Source organism: Sarcophilus harrisii, chromosome 1 (assembly GCF_902635505.1).
Source record: "Sarcophilus harrisii chromosome 1, mSarHar1.11, whole genome shotgun sequence".
NCBI classification, from domain to species: domain Eukaryota; kingdom Metazoa; phylum Chordata; class Mammalia; order Dasyuromorphia; family Dasyuridae; genus Sarcophilus; species Sarcophilus harrisii.
In genome coordinates this window covers 105,401,484-105,420,092 of record NC_045426.1, presented here as the reverse complement: position 1 = coordinate 105,420,092, position 18,609 = coordinate 105,401,484, and the positions used below count along the sequence as shown (strand labels likewise).

Genomic DNA, 18,609 nt, shown 5'->3' with positions numbered 1-18,609 from the left:
TATGTAAGATTGTACTATGTTTGTCCTCTGTTTCTCAATGTAGAGTACATCATCCTTTTTAGATCCCAAGTCTTCCTGTATTTTTCTAAATCCACCAACTCATCACTTTCTATACCACAGCAATATTCCAACCTTATACTATTTGGTTGTTTTAAATACTCTGAAACAATATTGATCGTCTGATAGTGTAGTTTTCTTATTTTTCTCTTTTGATTGAATTTATTTTAACTTTAACTTTATCTAAAATCAATGGTGTTGTGTGTATCTTTTGCTTCCTCCCTCCTCTAATTTACATCTGTCTGCTACTTTGACTTACTGTTATTTGACTTCTCCCTCTTCCCCCAAGGAATCCTCCTTTATTCTTTTGTTCCCTCTTTTACCCATTCCCATTAATCTACAAACTTTTTTGTATCCTTTATTCTATTCCTTTTCTCTATTTCTTAATTAATTTTAGAAGACTTTTAGAGCCTTCTAGGTGTCTATGTATTGTTCACTTTTTGACACATTCCCATGTGATTGGGATTCTAGAATTATCAGCCCTCCTCCCTTATCTAATTTTGTCAGTCTTCGCTCTTAAATTTCATTTATATAGGCTAGTCTTTTTGCTATTTTACTACATGGTTTTGTTTTTTAGAATCATAATATATTAAGCTCTGGCCTTAGTCTTTCTTTCAAACTCTCCACTTACTAATGACAATCTTGGTTTAAACCTTTAAAATGTGGTTTACATTTCCATGGATATAGTATAAACAATTTGTCCTTATTGAGTACCTTGAAATTAATCTTTGATGTTTATTTGATATTTCTCTAGAATCTTATATGTCAAATTTTCTATTAAGTTCATCTCTTTTTGCAACAAATCCTAAAAGTCTGATAATTCATTGAATGTCCATTTGTTGTTGTTGTTCAGGATTCTGCTTAACTTTGCTGAGTATGATATAAAAGGTTGTAACCTTAGTGCTTTTGCTCTTCAATATATAATGTTTCAATCCAAGACCTGAAGTCTTTTAAAATAGCTGATACTAGGTCTTGTGTGATTCTAATTGTGGCTATATTATATTTGCATTCTTTCATTTTTTCCTTTATCTGAGGGTTTTGGAATTTAGCTGTAATCCTGATAGGATCTCTTTCAAGTGGTGGTTGGCGTATTTTTTCCCCCACTTTTATTTTCTCCTCTTGTTCTAAAATTTTGGGGCAATTTTCTTTTAATTATTTCTTGTGTTATTATAATAAGATCCTTTTTTTTTTTTTAATCATAGCCTTCCAGTAGTCCAGTTTTTGTTATGTTTTCTTTTCTTGATATGTTCTCCAGATGTCATTTTTCTTATGACATATCTCATATTTTCTCCTATTTTTTCAATTCTTTATATTTTGTTTTATTATTTCTCGGTCTCTTATAACTTTGCTGGCTTCCCCCTTTCCCAATTCTAGTTTTCAAGGAGTCATTTTCTTAAGACTCTGGATCTCCTTTTCTAGTTGTTGACTGTCTTTATCTGTATAATCTTATTTTTCTCAGATTTAAAACTATTTTAAAGTTTTTTTTTTCAGTCTCATTTGATTTTTAAAGTCTTTTTAAAGTTCTTTGAATTCTTTTTAGACAAGTAACTATTTGATATTACTTTTGGGATAGGAGAGATTTTTTTTTCCCCTAATTTCACTATCCTCATTTAAAGATGAACCCCAATTTCCCCTAATCCCATAGTAACTTTCTATAGGTATTTTGGTTTTGTTTTTCCCTATTTAATCTGCTCATTTTGTAGCAGATTATTGGTTTAATCACCTAGTCCTGGGAATGGGAAAGAGGCCTTTGGCTTCAGGTCCTCCTTAGTTCTCCCCTCTGGCTTGGAAACCCAAACCTGTAACCTCACCCTCGTATAAATGCCCACATTGCAGTGTGCCTCCATATCAGGTATGAGCTAGTTTTTTCTCATCCAGGGCTGTATCTTGGCAGTATAGCTTGGTCCAGTGTTTCTTATTAGCAGAGGTTTCTTCAATTCCACCTCCTCCCCTCCTCTCCCCACCCACCCTCCCCAACTCAGTAGATTCCCTACTTTGTCTGGAAGATGAAAATTGCTTCATTAGGGACAGAGGCTACCTCTCAACCCAGTTAACCCCAGGGCTCACCCCTTGTTACTTCAGTTAGAACAAACCTGGAGATGTTTGTACTTCATGGAGACCAAACCTCTGTCCTGGTATTTTTCTTTGGATCTTCTTCAAATGTCCTAGGAAGATCATTATTCTGCCCCAACTTTTATTTGTTTTTATTCTTTATATTTGCCCCGAGATGCTAATTTGTATTGTTTGTGGGGGAAATCTGGATAGTTTGGAATTTGCTGACCTATGCTGTCATCTCAAAATATTCTCAACAACTCAGTTCTTAAAGGAAAAATTAAAGAAATGTTACAGAGAATAAAATTATAATAATAGGGAATGTTAGTTTTATCTTTTTTAAACTAACCTAGATGAAATTAATGAAAAAAAAGTAAACAAAAAAGAAGTGAGGTACCTGAATTCAATCTTGGAAAAATTAGATGTAATAGTTCTCTGTAGAGTACTTAATGAGAATAAAAAGGAGTTTACATATTTTTTACATAGGTATGTTTTTCCACACAAATTTATCTATTAGGGCATAAAAACTTCATGAAAATTCAGAAATGCTGAAATATTAAATTATTTTTATAGGCCACTATTTCTATAAAATTAGAATCAATAAAAATCAATTCAAGAATAAAAAAACTAAAATTAGTCCTTACCAACTAAAAAACTAAATAGAATCCTGATTATAAAAAAAGGAATAACATTGAGAGCCAAAATCCATTGGATAAATAAATAAAATTAAGAGCTTTAAAATACATACACACACAGAGCAAACCATTAGCCAAATTGATTGTTAAAACATCACTCAGAAAATCAAGTTAATATTATCAAAAACAAAAAGAAGTAGAAGAAATTGTTAGCCATGATTTCACTTGATTTTGGACAATTTAAACTGTTACATAAATAGATATTCAGAAAAATTTCTAACAGTACAAATAGAAGTTCTTCAAGTAGCCTAATATTTGAAAATGAAGTTGAAAAAGGTATTATGAACTCTTAACAGGTTGGGGGAATAGGACCAGATGGATTAACAAATTAATATTAAACAAATATTTGAGGAATAATTAGTTCTAATCCTTTAAAAATTGTTATGGGCCAGAATTCTGAACTTGAAACAAAGGATTCTTAAAAGATACTAAGTCAGTGGAGTTGATAGAGGCAATAGTTATCTAATTTAGTATGGTTCAGTATGATTGATTTAGTCCTACAAGGAAATGTTATTGTCCAGAACTTGAAACAAGGTACTAAGTGGAATTGAGGAGACATTGGTTAAATCTAGTTTAACATTGATTTAATCCTACAACAAATAATGGTTTCCTAGTGATATAATGATTGATGTATATTCAGTGGACAGCATATAAGCAAGAAGCTCTCAGGGCCAGAGAGGACAAGCGCACTAGACGCTCTCGGAGCCTCAGCCAGAATCAGAATGAGGGAAGACCAGAGAAGTGGTGACAGACTGCCCCCTTCCCTTCTCCACTGAAACTAAGATCCGGAAGGCCTCCAGAAAAACTAGCCGATCCCCAAGTGAAGGAGACAAGACTTGGAAAGAGACAATAAAGGATGCATTTGGGGTGATTACTGAACTGAAAGGAAGGCTGCCTCCAGAAACCCCAAGGAAACCCCAAAAAGAAAATATTACATTTTAGAGAAGAATATTACAAAAAGTAGGAAATGAAGCGATCCTACCAAACTCTTTCTATGACATGAGTATTTTTTTTGATATATTATCCTGGGTGTGTTAAAGTAGGGAATGTAAACTATAAACCAATCTCCCCAAAATATTGAAAAACAAATATTTTAAATGAAATATTAGTAAAAAATTACAATGATTATATCTAATTGCTAACTTGAATTTTTATGAAGAATACAGTACTAATTAAATATTAGTGAAGTTAAAATATTTTATTATATTAATATCAAGAAAAACAAATCATTTGATTAGATTAATAGAAGTAGATATCCTTTGAAAAGTTATAACATCTGTTCTTGTTAAAATACTAGAGAATCTATAAATAAATATATCTTTCCTTAATATGATAATTAGTATCTAGTTGAAACCAAGAGCTAACATTATTTGTAATGGTGATTAGTTAGTTGCCTTTCTATTATTATTATCAGGTGTAAAATAAGGATGTCCATGATCACTTTTTGCTATTCAATTTAGTGTTAGAATTGCTAGATATTCCAATTAGGCAAGCAAAATAAATTGAGTGAAGAAATATGAGCAAAGAGAAAATAAAATGATTACTTTACTTTTTTGTTGATAATATGGTGACTTAGAAAACCTAATAGACTAACTAATAAACAAGATTTCAAAAGAATCATGAGAGTTAAAATGGACAGTTTTGATTACATAAAATAAAAATGTTTTTGCTTAAACACAAAAGTGGGAAAGGAAAAAAATGTTAAAAATGTTGATTCAACAACTGATCCCAAAGAATGGCAGAAGTCTGTGATTGACTATACTAGATCACCAAAATAGTGTCTATAATGTAAGAAAATTCCTCTTCAAAGAGGCATTTATTATTGAATGGTAGAATAGAAGCAGCAACCCAGCTGAACTATCCTAATATTCTATTCCAAACCATTTTAAATTACTACCTCAAAAAAAATTTTGGTGTAGCAGAATCAACAAAAAATTAATGGTGAGATATTTTTCCAGGTTAAGACAACCTAGGAGGTGGCAGGAGGGGTTTGTGAACACTGGAGTGGGAACCAGGTTTGGAGACAGCTGTGAAAGTGGCAGTGACTTCTGGAACTCTCAGACTGGAGATGGCAGGGAGATCAGACAACTAACTAAAGAGATTACAGGGGAGCCTTTGCTGGCACAGGATGCAGGACTGGTTGCTATGGCACCTCTATTGCCTACTTCGAGTTTTTAAGTTTTGTACTTCCAGGTAAAATGGCACAAAAAAGTACTGGAGAAACACTTAAAAATATTTAGTTGCTTTGTCATGTCTGACTCCCTGTGACCCTGTTTGAGGTCTTTGCAAAGATACTAAAGTTTGCAGTTTCCTTCTTTGGCTCCTTTTATAGATGAGGTAAACAGTATTAGGTGACTTGTCCAGCATCACACACTTGACAAATGTTTTAGGGAGGATTTGAATTAAGGTCTTCCTCATTTCTACCTAACTGCCTTCCCCTTAAAAATAGAATTGTACTAATGGTAAAAGAAACACAAAATTCATGGCAGCAAAGAACTTCTTAGGAAGCAGAGTAGGCCAAATGGAAAAGGGGATACAGGTATTCACTGAACTAAAGAACTCCTTAAAAAGCAAACTTTGGAGGAGGAGAGGGAAGGAAAAGCAGGCTGCTGTGCCTGCTTCTCGTAACTTCCAGCCTTTGCCAAGCAGCTGGGGCCAGCACTGGACAGGAGCCTGCAGCCACAGATTTTGAGGCCAGATGGCAAGTGGGACAAGAATGACCCACCCTGGATCATAGAGCAGCAGGCAGATATATCTCAGTCCAGTGACTGGCACTGGACTGAGAAGGATGCTTCTAACTATTCCATTGGTAAACTGAAATGTCTGTTTCTGGCAACCCAAGTGCAGGGTGAAAAGGCCTGATGGACATTTTGCTACTATTACCTTGACCTTAATTGACAAAGATGAAGAGACAGAGCTTTTCATGGATGGCAAAGATATCTCATTGCTAGACAATACGGGATTGGCAGTAGTACTATTTTGAGAACACAAAATAAACCTTTAGCTATGGGGCACACTTATTTTAATGTTAACTTCTGCAGGATTATGGACCACCCAGCAGCTCAGTCCAGCCCTCTTCTGTCCTGCAGCTGTGACTGCCAGGATTGTATCACCTCAACGATTACTGTGGAGTCTAGGCCCCCTTCCTATTCATCTACATTTATTTGTATTTGTGTTCTGCTGGAAGGGATCAGACAGGAATTCTCTTTAATGTGTACGTATGCTAAATAAATATAACTTTAAGGGAAAAAAAAAATCAAAATTGGCCAAATGAAAAAGAGAGGTTCAAAAGCTTACTGAATAAAATAATTGCTTAAAAATTGGAACTGTGTAAATTTAAGCTGATGACTTCAGGAGACAAAACTAAATAATAGAATTAAATCAAAAAAGAATGAAAAAATAAAAGAAAAATTGAGACCTCTAAGGCTTGGTTCAAGAAAGAAAGAAGGAAAGATCAGCAATCATTTTTGTACTTCTTTAAGATAAAATTTTTACCCCTAGGGGCTTTGAGACCCTTCCTTCCATTTTGTAGCTTAAACCTTCTGTATATGCTTTTTCCTCATTAGAATATAAATTTCTTGACAACAAGAATTGTTTAGATTTTCCAGTTGTATCCATAGCTATTAATATAGTTCATGACACTGTGTAAGTACTTAATATTTATTCATTCAGTTTTTCCAGTTCCCTTAAATACTGTCCACTCCTTTTCTTGTCTACAAATAGCACATAGACTTTCAATTTATCCTTTTATGATAGTTGTCTTTATTTTTATTTTAATTAAATTTTATTTTTTAAAGAAGAAAACCTTCCTTTCATCTTATAAGTGTAAAAGAAAAACCCTTGCAGCAAATATGCATAGTTAAGTTAAACTAATTCCCACTTTTGACAGGTCCAAAAAAAATTGCTTCTCATTCTTTACCCTGAGTTCATTTCCTCTCTCTCTCAGGATATAGCTCATATACTTCGTTTCATATGTAATACTTAGCACAATGCTTAGCCCTTGATAGGTACTTTAGAAATAGTAGCTGATTGCCTGACTCTGGAATCATGGTTGACTATTCTATTGATCTGAATTCTTAAGTCTTTCAAAGCTGTTTGTTTTTATAATGTTGATATTATATAACATTTTTTTCCTTATTACGTTCACTTTATTTTGCATCTATTCATGCAAATCTTTTCAAGTTTCTTTGAAGCCAAAATCTTTTAATCAATTTTTATAGCTCAGTATTTCATTGCACTGAAATACCATAATTTGTCATTCCCCAATTAATATGGTACTTCATTTGTGTCACTTCTTTGCTACTATAAAAAAGAGCCGTTATAAATATCTTTGTACACATAGCTTCTTCTTTTTTTGTTCTTTTTAGGATAGTAACATTAGTGATTTAAAAAAAAAATGTACAGTTTCTTGACTTTTGGATGTAATTCCAAATGATTTCCCAAATGGCAAGACAAAAATTGCATTAATGCCCTACCTGTCCTAATATTTTTTATATTTATAATTGTTTTTAAGTCAGATTTGCTCATGATTTGTTTTATTTTTTCAAAATAAAGCCCATCTTTTAAAAATTATTTTCTTTCAATTTTGTTAATCTTTTGTTTTTCTAAATTTATTTTTGTTTTAAAAGTTTTAAGATTGTTTTCTAATTCAACTAATTGATTTTTTTCCTTCTTTAATCGACAAAAGTGTTTTATGAATTATTTTTTCACAGTCCTGTTCTTTAGAATATTTGTCTCTGATTTCATTTTAATCATTTATTCATTATTCATAATATACATTTTTTGTATTATGATCATTAAAAGGTAAGCATTTAATATTTCCAGTCTTCTACATTTATTTGTAAGGTTTGGACATCTCCATTCTTAATTCCCCTAAAAAATGAACATAAAAGCCAGGTACTAATGTAATATTACATAAAATTTATATTTAATATGTTCTTAGATATCAGATTAAGGATCAGGATTGGAACTGGACCAATGATTTCAGGAATATATAGGAATATACTAGGTAAGGAAACCCACTCTATCAAAATAAGTTAACATTTTCTTTTCTATTTTCAACCTTAGAGAGTTGCTTAGGGCATTCTGAGGTTAAATAATTTGTTTAAGGTCATGCAGCCATCAATGTTAGAAGTAAAACTTGAATCCAGGTCGTTTTAGCTCCTAAGACAGTTTTCTACACTACTAAATTATCTATATCTTTATATCTGTATCAAAATCTGTTTATACACACATTCTATATGTCTATGTAAATATACAAACATATGATTCAGAATTTTTGCTTAGATTTATTTGATATATGTACTCAGGAATATAACTTTGGACTATATTTATACCTTATCTTTACTAATAAAATAAATTGTTTTAATCCTTCTATAAATTTTTCCAAAAATCCTTAAGCTTTGGTAATAGTGTTTTTAATATTTTTAAATGTTTATTTTTAATCATAAAATATTATTTAATAAAACACAACATAATATTAAACATATTTTTATATTTAATAGATACATTTGAAATGGAAATAAACTTTTAAAAAGTTCCTAATATCTGCATATTTAATTTAAATCTTGATTTGTGTAGAATTGAAAAGAAAACTTTTCTTACTTGAATGTATTGTGATCAATTGTGGGAAAGGTTTTATATTGTTAATTCTAATCAGTTATATATGGCTTACTTTGTAAAGTGAAAAAAATGTTCTGGTATGCATTATGTATTTTCGAATGTTTGGTTGACACTTTTGCACATCTGCAAATACATTCTTAAGATCAAATATATAAATAGTAGAGATATTTTATGACAAATCACTTCTTCCCCCTTTTATCAGAAATTGATCACCCATGAGAGGTTTGAAAGTGCCTGTGAAGAGTTGAATAATGCATTACTTCGAGAACAACAGGCCCAAATGCTTCTGAATGAACAGGCACAGCAACTTCAGGAGTTAAATTATAGACTGGAACTGCATTCCAGTGAGGAAGCGGACAAAAACCAAACTCTTGGTGAAGCTGTTAAGGTATGAAAATGTCTCTTGTATACAAATTTTATTATTTCTGTATACGAGATTTTGTGAAAATATGTATTGACTTATAATATGTATTATAGGGAATAGATTTCAAACTGTGACATTTCCTCCTCTTTTGCTTCAATAAGATATTTAGAAGCATGAGCTGCTATTGCTCTGAGAATGTATATCAACAAGCAGGTTTTCTTTCTGAAATGACTTATATGTACTTCAAATATAGTTTTTGTTGATCTCTACAAATAACAAAGTAGGTTTTTGTTGATAACTAAGTAGAAATTTAATTTATTTATAATATTTTCATCACCTAGTTACTCATTCTCACTTTTGTCAAACCTGTCATCAGTTTCTATTCCTATAGTTTTAAACTCCAAATTTCTTTTTGCTTCAGATATTCTTTTCTTCTTGAAGTAAAATCTAATGTTCAATAGTATATACTATGAAAGTAATAGTATTAGAGTTATTTTATAAATAAATTAGTTCTGGCTATCTGTTATGTAGGTGACTGGTACATTAAAAAAAATCACTGACTTTCCTAATTAGATGGATGTTAGAAAAAAAACTATTTTGTAAGTTCAGAATTTTATGTTTCCTTCTCAACATGGTTGAGTGTGATAATTGAAATAACTCAAGCATTCCCACTTGTGAAAAAATAGCACATAAATATGTTAAGAAGAAAAATAAAAAATACTGTCTAAATGGACAGACTGTCCAAAATAGAAAATCATCAGTGGAAATAAAAAAAAAAAAAAAAAACAAAAAAAACAACCAACCCAAAAAACAAAAAACCCTAGTTTTTTTTTTTTTTTTTTCTTTTTCTTTTTGGTGAGGCAGTTCAGGCTAAGTAGCTTGCCCAAGGTCACCCAGATATTAAATGTTAAGTATCTGAGATAAAATTTGAACTCGGGTTCTTTTGACTCCAGGGCCAGTGCTCTGTTCGCTGTGCCATCTAACTGCCCCATCTGATTGAATTTTTAAAAAATATTTTGAAACAATTGAATCACTCAACTGCTAGAAACAATGCAAGATATCTTCAAATGAATAAATAGAATTTAAAATTTTATCAAGAATTTACATGAATATCACATGATCAAGTAAAAGTAAAATAAGTGTTTGAAGAAAGTTAAAGAAAACTGTTTCAAGCTTAAAATGAAAAGATACAAAAAAGCTTGAGAAGAAAAATAATAATAATACCAGGATAGAACCTATAAAAGAAAATAAACAAACAAAAACCTCAAGAACAAGCTTATGACAAACTAATGAACCAAAGAAAGGAAAAAAAGTATATAATGCTGAGAGATTTAAAACATCGAGTGTGCAAAAAGAAATTTCCCCTCCAGTATATATGCAGATCCAAGAGAGAGACTAGGAAGATAGATTAGATCAAAATATCATGATTTTATTGTTATTGAAATCCCTGGAAATTTAAAAAATGAAAATCTCCTTTATGTAATCAAAAAATGCCCTGGATTAGGAGTCATAGGCTTCAACTTCCAATAGCAGCTTTGCAACTTACTGCATGACTTTAAGAAAAATCATTTTTAGCTTTAAAGATTCAGGTGTCATCATCTATAAAATAAGAAGTGTTTTACTAGATGATATCTGATAAAACTATATTCTAAAACTGTATCCCAAGAAAATTTTAAAGAACGTTTTATAGAATTAGGAAAAATATGTTTTCAAATATAAACAGAATCCACAAATATAAAAGAATCCACTGGACTGTGGCAAGGAAGAATCCTATATTTAACATGGCTACGCTTGTAATTTAACACCAATGTTAAGATGATAAATAAAAGTTACTTCTATCTTCCAGAATTTAAAAATCATTTACTGAAGCAATAATTGATTTTTAAATGAAGATAAATTATAAAACTTAGAAATATAGCTGTAATCTCTGAATTAACTATGCAGCTAAAACTCAGAATTTCTTCTGAGAAGCTCTCAAATTAAGTTTTCAGATAACATCTATTTCAAGAGTTTTCAAACAATAATCAAAACTTCCTATTCCTCAAGTACTCAAAAACAATTCATTTGTTTGAAATTAGGATGTTTTGATTGGTGACTATATATGAAATTTCTTTTAGCCTAAATTGCATACTGTTTTAGAAGTGTATTTTGAGAAACAGTAATAAATAAAAAGTTATGTACATATTGGGGTGGACTAACCCAGTGGAGGATGGAGTAAGGGGAATTATCTAAGTCCAGAGCAAAGCTGCTATCATTAATAAAGAGGAAGATTAGTTTAAGTAAATTTCCAAAATTTTTATTTGTTCTGCTTAGCTCCAAGTTAAGCAAAATGATGAGGAACAAGTTGAAGTTGCAGTAGAAAAATTAGAACTATCCAAATGCCTTTTGAAGTGATGGATTTTTTTTTCTCTTTAGAGGTCTTCAAACATGGGGTGAATGATCAAGATGCAATCATTGTTATTCCAGAACCTTTCACATTAGAAAAAAACCAAAACATTCATTGTGCACTGAATTTTCTTTTAATGATGACTTTTACTAAAATATATTGTTAATGAAAAGCTAGAAAGCAAGTAAACATTTTTCAGGTTTGAATATAAATGCTATTAGGAAGTACATCAGCTTGTCATTAAGTCATTATTCTGAATCTTAACTAGAAACATTTTTGAGATGTGAAATAGTCAATTAAGAGATTTTATTTTGTGATTTCTAATTTATTGTTTATCTTTAACATTCTTTTGAAATTTTTGACTTCTACTATATTTTTCTTCCACATTCTGCCTCATTTGCTGAAAAGGCAAGCAATATGATATCAATTATACATGTGAAATCATGCAAAACATTTCTGTATTAACTATAGTTCAAAAAAAGTAAGAAATATTTTAAAAGTAACAATTATATTTCAATTTGCACTGAGTTCTCTCTTCAGGTAGATAGCAATTTTTCATCAGATCTGGGATTGTCTTACATCATTGCATGGATCAGAGAAGTCAAATCTTTCATAGTTGATCATTACTGCAACATTATTGTTACTGTGCAGAATGATCTTCTAGTTCTTCTCACTTTACTTATTATTTCATATAGATATTGTCATGTTTTTTCTGAAACTAGCCCCTCTCATTATTATTTAAAGCACAATGGTATTGTATCACAATAATATGCCAGAACTTGTTCAGTAATTCATCAATTGATGGACATCCTACCACTTTATTGTCTTTGATACCTTCTAACACAATGTAATTTCCTTGATTATCTCTTTTAATTAGGTATTTTTGTTGTTGTTGTTGTTGTTTTTGCTTTGTCTGAGATTAATTACTACCCTTGCCTTTTTTTATTTCATCTGAAGCATATTAGAGTTTGCTCTGGCCCTTTATTTTGACACTGGATATGTTTCAAGTGTGTCTTTTGTAAAAACAAAAAAACAAAACAAAACACTGGTAGATTCCGGTTTCTAATCCAACTTGCTATTTGCTTCCATTTTGTGAGTGAACTCATCCATTGTTAAGATTATTATTTCTTTCCATCTCATTTTCTTTTGTTTATTCCTCTTTCTCTTTTTCCTCCTCAGAAGTCCATTTTGTTTCTAACTATTGCCTCCCCATAATCTGTTCTTTTTTGTTATTCCTTCCCACTTTACCCTCTTCTGCTACTTTCCTATTCGGCAAGCTATATTTCTTTACAGAGTTGAGTGTATTCTTCCCTCTTTGAACCAATTCTTGGGAAAATGAGTTTCAATCAGTATAACTTGCAAGCTCTTTCCTACAACACATACTTTTTATCTTGTATTGTAATAATAACTCTTTCTTGTGTGCCTCTTTTATGCAAAAAAAAATTCTCCTTTCTTCCTCTCTTTTCCCATTTCTCCTAGTGCATCTGTCTTTCTCATCCTTTGGGAATTTTTAATCTTGGCTCCCTGGCTTTTCAGAATACCATATTCCTTTTTTTTTTTTTTTTTTTTTTTAATTTAATAGCCTTTTATTTACAGGCTATATGCATGGGTAACTTTACAGCATTAACAATTGTCAAACCTCTTGTTCCAATTTTTCACTTCTTACCCCCCCACCCCCTCCCCCAGATGGCAGGATGACCAGTAGATGTTAAATATATTAAAATATAAATTAGATACACAATAAGTATACATGACCAAACCGTTATTTTGCTGTACAAAAAGAATCAGACTCTGAAATATTGTACAATTAGCTTGTGAAGGAAATCAAAAATGCAGGTGGGCATAAATATAGGGATTGGGAATTCAATGTAATGTTTTTTTTTTTTTTTTGTTGTTTATTTATTTATTTAATAGCCTTTTATTTACAGGTTATATGCATGGGTAACTTTACAGCATTAACAATTGCCAAACCTCTTGTTCCAATTTTTCACCTCTTACCCCCCACCCTCCCCTAGATGGTAGGATGACCAGTAGATGTTAAATATATTAAAATATAAATTAGATACACAATAAGTATACGTGACCAAAACATTATTTTGCTGTACAAAAAGAATCAGACTCTGAAATATTGTACAATTAGCTTGTGAAGGAAATCAAAAATGCATGTGTGCATAAATATAGGGATTGGGAGTTCAATGTAATGGTTTTTAGTCATCACCCAAAGTTCTTTCTCTGGGCGTAGCTGGTTCAGTTCATTACTGCTCCATTGGAAATGATTTGGTTGATCTCATTGCTGAGGATGGCCAGGTCCATCAGAACTGGTCATCATATAGTATTGTGGTTGAAGTATGATCTCCTGGTCCTGCTCATTTCACTCAGCATCAGTTCGTGTAAGTCTCTCCAGGCCTTTCTGAAATCATCCTGTTGGTCATTTCTTACAGAACAATAATATTCCATAATATTCATATACCACAATTTATTCAGCCATTCTCCAACTGATGGGGATTCACTCAGTTTCCAGTTTCTAGCCACTACAAAAAGGGCTGCCACAAATATTTGTGCACATACAGGTTCCTTTCCCTTCTTTATGATCTCTTTGGGATATAAGCCCAGTAGTAACACTGTTGGATCAAAGGGTATGCACAGTTTGATAACTTTTTGAGCATAGTTCCAAACTACTCTCCAGAATGGTTGGATTTCTTTCCCTTGACAGTTTTTAGCATTCATTTTTACAAGAGTTTGAGTTCCAAATTTTTTTCCTCATTCCCTCTTTTTCCATCATCTGAAGATGGTAGGCAGTTTGATATAGTTTATAAATATCATTTAAAATATATTAGTCACAGTTGTAAAGACAAAAGAGATCAACAGCAAAAAAAAATTAAGTGAAAAAATTAACATTGATGTGTATTCCATCCATTCTTTATCTGGATATGAATACCATTTTCCTTCATGATTACCATGTACTTGTCTTGATCATTGTATTGCTTAGAAGAACTGAATCATTCAAAGTTGATCATCACACAAATTCTGATATTATGTACAGTGTTTTCCTGGTTCTTTTCATTTCACTTTGCATCAGTTCTTACAAGTCTTTATGGATTTTTCTGAAATTTGCCTGTTCATCATTTCTTATTGCATTCATACACCAAATTTAGTCATCGCCCAATTGATGGGTATCCCCTCAATTTCCAAAATTCTTCAACCACAAATAGGCTTGCTATAGAAATTTTTGTTATGTGTAGATCCTTTTCCTTTTTCATGATGTCTTTGGAATATAGATTCAGTGATATTGCTGGATAAAAGGATATGCAGAGTTTGGTTGTCTTATGGGCATAATTCCAAATTACTCTCTGGAGCGGTTGGATCAGTTCACAATTCTACCAGCAGTGAATTAGTGCCCCAATTTTCCCACATCCTCTCCAACATTTATCATTTTCCTTTTCTGTCATATTACCCTATCTGATAGGTATGAAGAGTATATCAGAGTTGTTTTAATTTACACTTCTCTAATCAAAAGTGATTTAGAGCAGTTCTTCATTTGATTTCTTCATATGAAAACTATTTATATTCTTTGATTATTTATCATTTGGGGAATGACTTGTATTCTTATAAATTTGGCTTGGTTTTATATGCATTTGAGAAATGAGGCCTTTTATCAGAGACACTTGGCTGTAAAGCTTTCTGCTTTTTCCTTCTAATTTTGGCTACATTGGTTTTGTTTGTATAAAAGCTTTTTAATTTAATATAATTAAAATTATTTTATATTTTGTAATGCTGTCTCTGATTTGGTCATGAATTCTTTCCTTTTTTCATAGCTCTGATAGGTAGACTCTTCCTTGCTTTTCTAATTTGTACATTCACAGTTAAGCTTTTCCTATGTATTTCTTTCCATCCTTCCTCCTATTTGTACTTTCTCTCCTTTCATCTTTTTTTTCTCAACTATGTATTACTTCTGTCTACCACTTTCCTTCCACTATTTCCTTTTCCCATCATACTTAATTTTTCTACTCTCCTATTTCTTGTATGGTAACATAGATTTCTATATTCAACTGATAGAATATACAATTCCCTCTTTGAGCCAATACTGATGAGAATAAGATTCAAGCAATGGTTTTACCTATCCTCCCATCTTCCCCAGCATTGTAGTAGGTTTTTGCACCTTTTCATGTGAAATGATTTACATAATTCTACCTCCTCTGTCTTCCTTCTGGACCCAATATAATCTTTTATCATCTCAATATTTATGTCATTCCCTCAAATTCACTTTACACCTATACCTTCTGTCTATGTGTATTTCTTCTATTAGTCATACAGTTTTTAAGAATGATAAATATCATCTTTCCCTACTGGGATGTAAACAGTTTATCTGTATTGAATCCTTTTTGTTTTCTTTTCCCTTTTTACCTGTTAATACTTCTTTTGAGTCTTGATATTGGGGGTCAAATTTTTGGTTTAGTTCTAGTTTTCTCCTTATGAAAGCTTAAAATCCTTCTATTTTATTGAATGACCATTTTCCCCTTAATGTATTATGCTTAATCTTGTCAGGTCAGTGATTTTTTTATTGTAGTTTTAGTTCCTTTTCTTTCCTGAAATAACATGTTCTGTGACCTTTGATCCTTTAAGGTTGCAGCTGTCAGATCCTTTGTAATCTTGATTGTGCCTCCCTGATACTTGAATTGTTTCTTTCTGATCACTTGTAGTATTTTTCCTTTGATCTGATAATTCTGAAATTTGGGTATAATGTTCCTTGAAGTTTTTATTTTGGAATTTCTTTCCTGAAGTGATTGGTAGATTCTTTCTGGGCCTATTTTTCACTCTGATTATTGGACATTAGAGCAATTTTTCTTGATAATTTATTTCTTGAAAGATGCTGTCTAGGCTCATATTTTATTTAGGGCTTTCAAATAATCCAATGATTCCAACATGGTCTCTCCTGGATATATTTTCCATGTCACTTGTTTTTCCCATGAGTATTTTCCATTTTTTCCCTATTTTTTTGTTCTTTTGAATTTGTGTGATTGACTCTTGTTGTTTTATAGAATTAACTTCCATTTGGTCAATTCTAACTTTTAAGGTGTTATTTTCCTCAATTAGCTTTTGTGTTTTTTCCCCCATTTGGTCAGTTATACTTTTTAAGGAGTTGTTTTCTTCAGTGGAATTTTGTATCTCCTTTTCCATATTTCATTTTCCATTTTCATTTCTACGTATTAAGCAGTTTTCCATTCTGCTGACTTTTTTTTTTTTTTTTTAATAATTCTCTTGTATTAGTCTCATTTCTTTCCCCAGTTTTTCTTCTATTTCCCTTCTATGATTTTTAAGTTCCTTTTTGAGCTCTTTCATAAATTCCTTCTGGGCTTGACACCACTTCTCATTTTTCTTTGAAGTTTTGCTTATAGGTATTTTAACATTTTCCTCTTCTGAGTTTGTATCTCATCTTGGTCTCCCCTATCACCAAAATATTTTCTTATGGTCAGATTCTGTTGTTGTTGTTGTTGTTTGGCTTATCTCTTTTTATTCTGTCCTTTCCCCTTTCCTTTAAATTGGAGCTTTGTTCCTGGAGGCTGCACTCTGTTGCTCTGAGGTCCCCAGGGAGGCTTAGTGTTGTATTGAGAGAGTGGGGTAGGGGAGCAGCTGGTGCTGCTGGATGTCAGAGGGGCTCTGCTGAGCTAGTGGTGGGCTCTGGGGTACGGGGCTTCTGCCTTTCTTTGGGGCTTCCCTGAAGAATGAGACAATTTGGCCTCTGTAGACTGCCTCTCTGTGCTAGGGTCAGCTGAAGCGTGGCAGGAGCTGTGTTGGAGGCTGCCTCATGGCTTGGGCCCTTGTGGTTTACCCCGGGTCAGTGTGTGTTTGGCTGATGGAGGGTGCCATTTTGGCCGGGGCTCTGCTGAAGGCGGTGGTGGGTACTGTTGGAGGTCACTGACTCCCCCGGCTACCTGTCTTCACATTGGTGTTCATCCATTCCACCATGCTGGACCTCAAGATCTTCTACTGCTGGTTTGCTGAACAGTCCTTTTGCTGGTTTGCTGAATTGGAACCTGTTGGGAACCATCTTTTGTCCTTTGCCTTTGTCCATCCTTTACCTGAGGGAGATGGTTCCCTCCTGCCAATCTTCCAAGTATCTTGGGCTAAAAGATTTACCTTGTCTTTTTGCTTCCATAGAAATTCTTGTAGCTTCAAGTCTAAACAGCCTGGGTTTTTTGAGGCTTTGTTTGTAGCTGTTTTCACACTGTTGTCTTGCAAATTTAAGTCTTGTTCTCTCCTGCCAATGTAGTAGCATTTTATGGTCAAATTATTTTTTGTTTGATCATTTTTCCAGCCTACTTAGAACTTTATATTAAAGTTGGCCTCTGCTCCCCTGGGGTTGGGAATTGTGCTCTGCTGCTTCAAAATTTGACTTAAAGGGTAATTTTATAATTTTTTTTTTGAGGGGGAGGAAACATTGGGAGAATTCAGCTCATTGGCTACCTTAAATCTCCCACTTTGACTTCTCCCCTTTTAAAACATTTAGATCCTGCATTGGTTTGGGGTTCAGGGAACCAAATGAAGAGGTTTGGCTCCCCTAAATTCCTTTGGGATTTGGCACATGCGTAAGGAGTTTTGGGAACCTCCCCTCCTTGTGGTGTTGCAGAGCTCCTTCATAAAGGAATTTACGAACCAGAAAAGCTAGACTGATAAAAAGAAGTTTGCTATGCATGAATGGAAAGATTGAATTCCTTAGTGGCAAGGTCCCAGCAGAGAATTAAAGTTTCTAGTAGAGAAATCCTGACAGAGAGATATAAAGTTTCATTAGGGAAATAAGTGAGGAAAATAGAGAGAGGATTATGCTGAAAGAGAGTGTTATTCCAGTGGGCAGAGGTTTCCTTGGCATGGCATAGCATGGCATTTCATGTTAGGTCCTCTGCAAGGAGAAGATTTAAGAGTGATTCTTTTATAATAGAAACCTTAGCTACAAGCCTGATGCCTGCTCCCCCTCCCCATGGTGGCTGGTGAGTGGAGTTTGAGCTGGAATTGAATAGAAAATCTTTAGTTCAATAGGTTTGGAATTCTCTAGCTCAGGACTCAACTAGCCCCACCTAGATAACAGAATGAAGCTGTTTGTTTTGTTTCCCTCAGGCGGGGTCCCACAAACATAGGGTTTAAGGAGAATCTCTCCTTCAAGGAGTTTTAGAGAGTTTTGGGGTCCCTTTGTCAATCATTCATCTACTAGCATTCATATCATAAGTAATATATTAATATATATAATAATATGCTATATTCATAGCATAAGTAAGAGAGTAGCAGGTAATGGATAGTAATTAGTAATTATTATTCCGGAAAGAATGACAGAAATCAGTCAAGCAATGTAGTCTGGCATATTAAAAAAATGCTTTGCCCTTTAGGATCAGGACTAATGAAGTATTCTTTAGCAGCCCCAATTTAGAAAATGACATTAG

The 18,609-nt window shown here is 32.8% G+C and overlaps 1 protein-coding gene across 7 annotated transcripts in view; it reads left to right on the top strand.

Annotated features, from left to right (window-relative positions):
• CCDC171 (coiled-coil domain containing 171) overlaps positions 1-18,609 on the top strand; it is a 418,598-nt gene that overhangs the window by 222,552 nt on the left and 177,437 nt on the right. For all 7 annotated transcript variants that reach the window (XM_031961543.1, XM_031961537.1, XM_023497955.2 and 4 more), the window contains one exon: positions 8,629-8,814. In XM_031961543.1, coding sequence (XP_031817403.1) covers positions 8,629-8,814 — 186 coding nt within the window. The remainder of the gene's footprint in view (positions 1-8,628; positions 8,815-18,609) is intronic.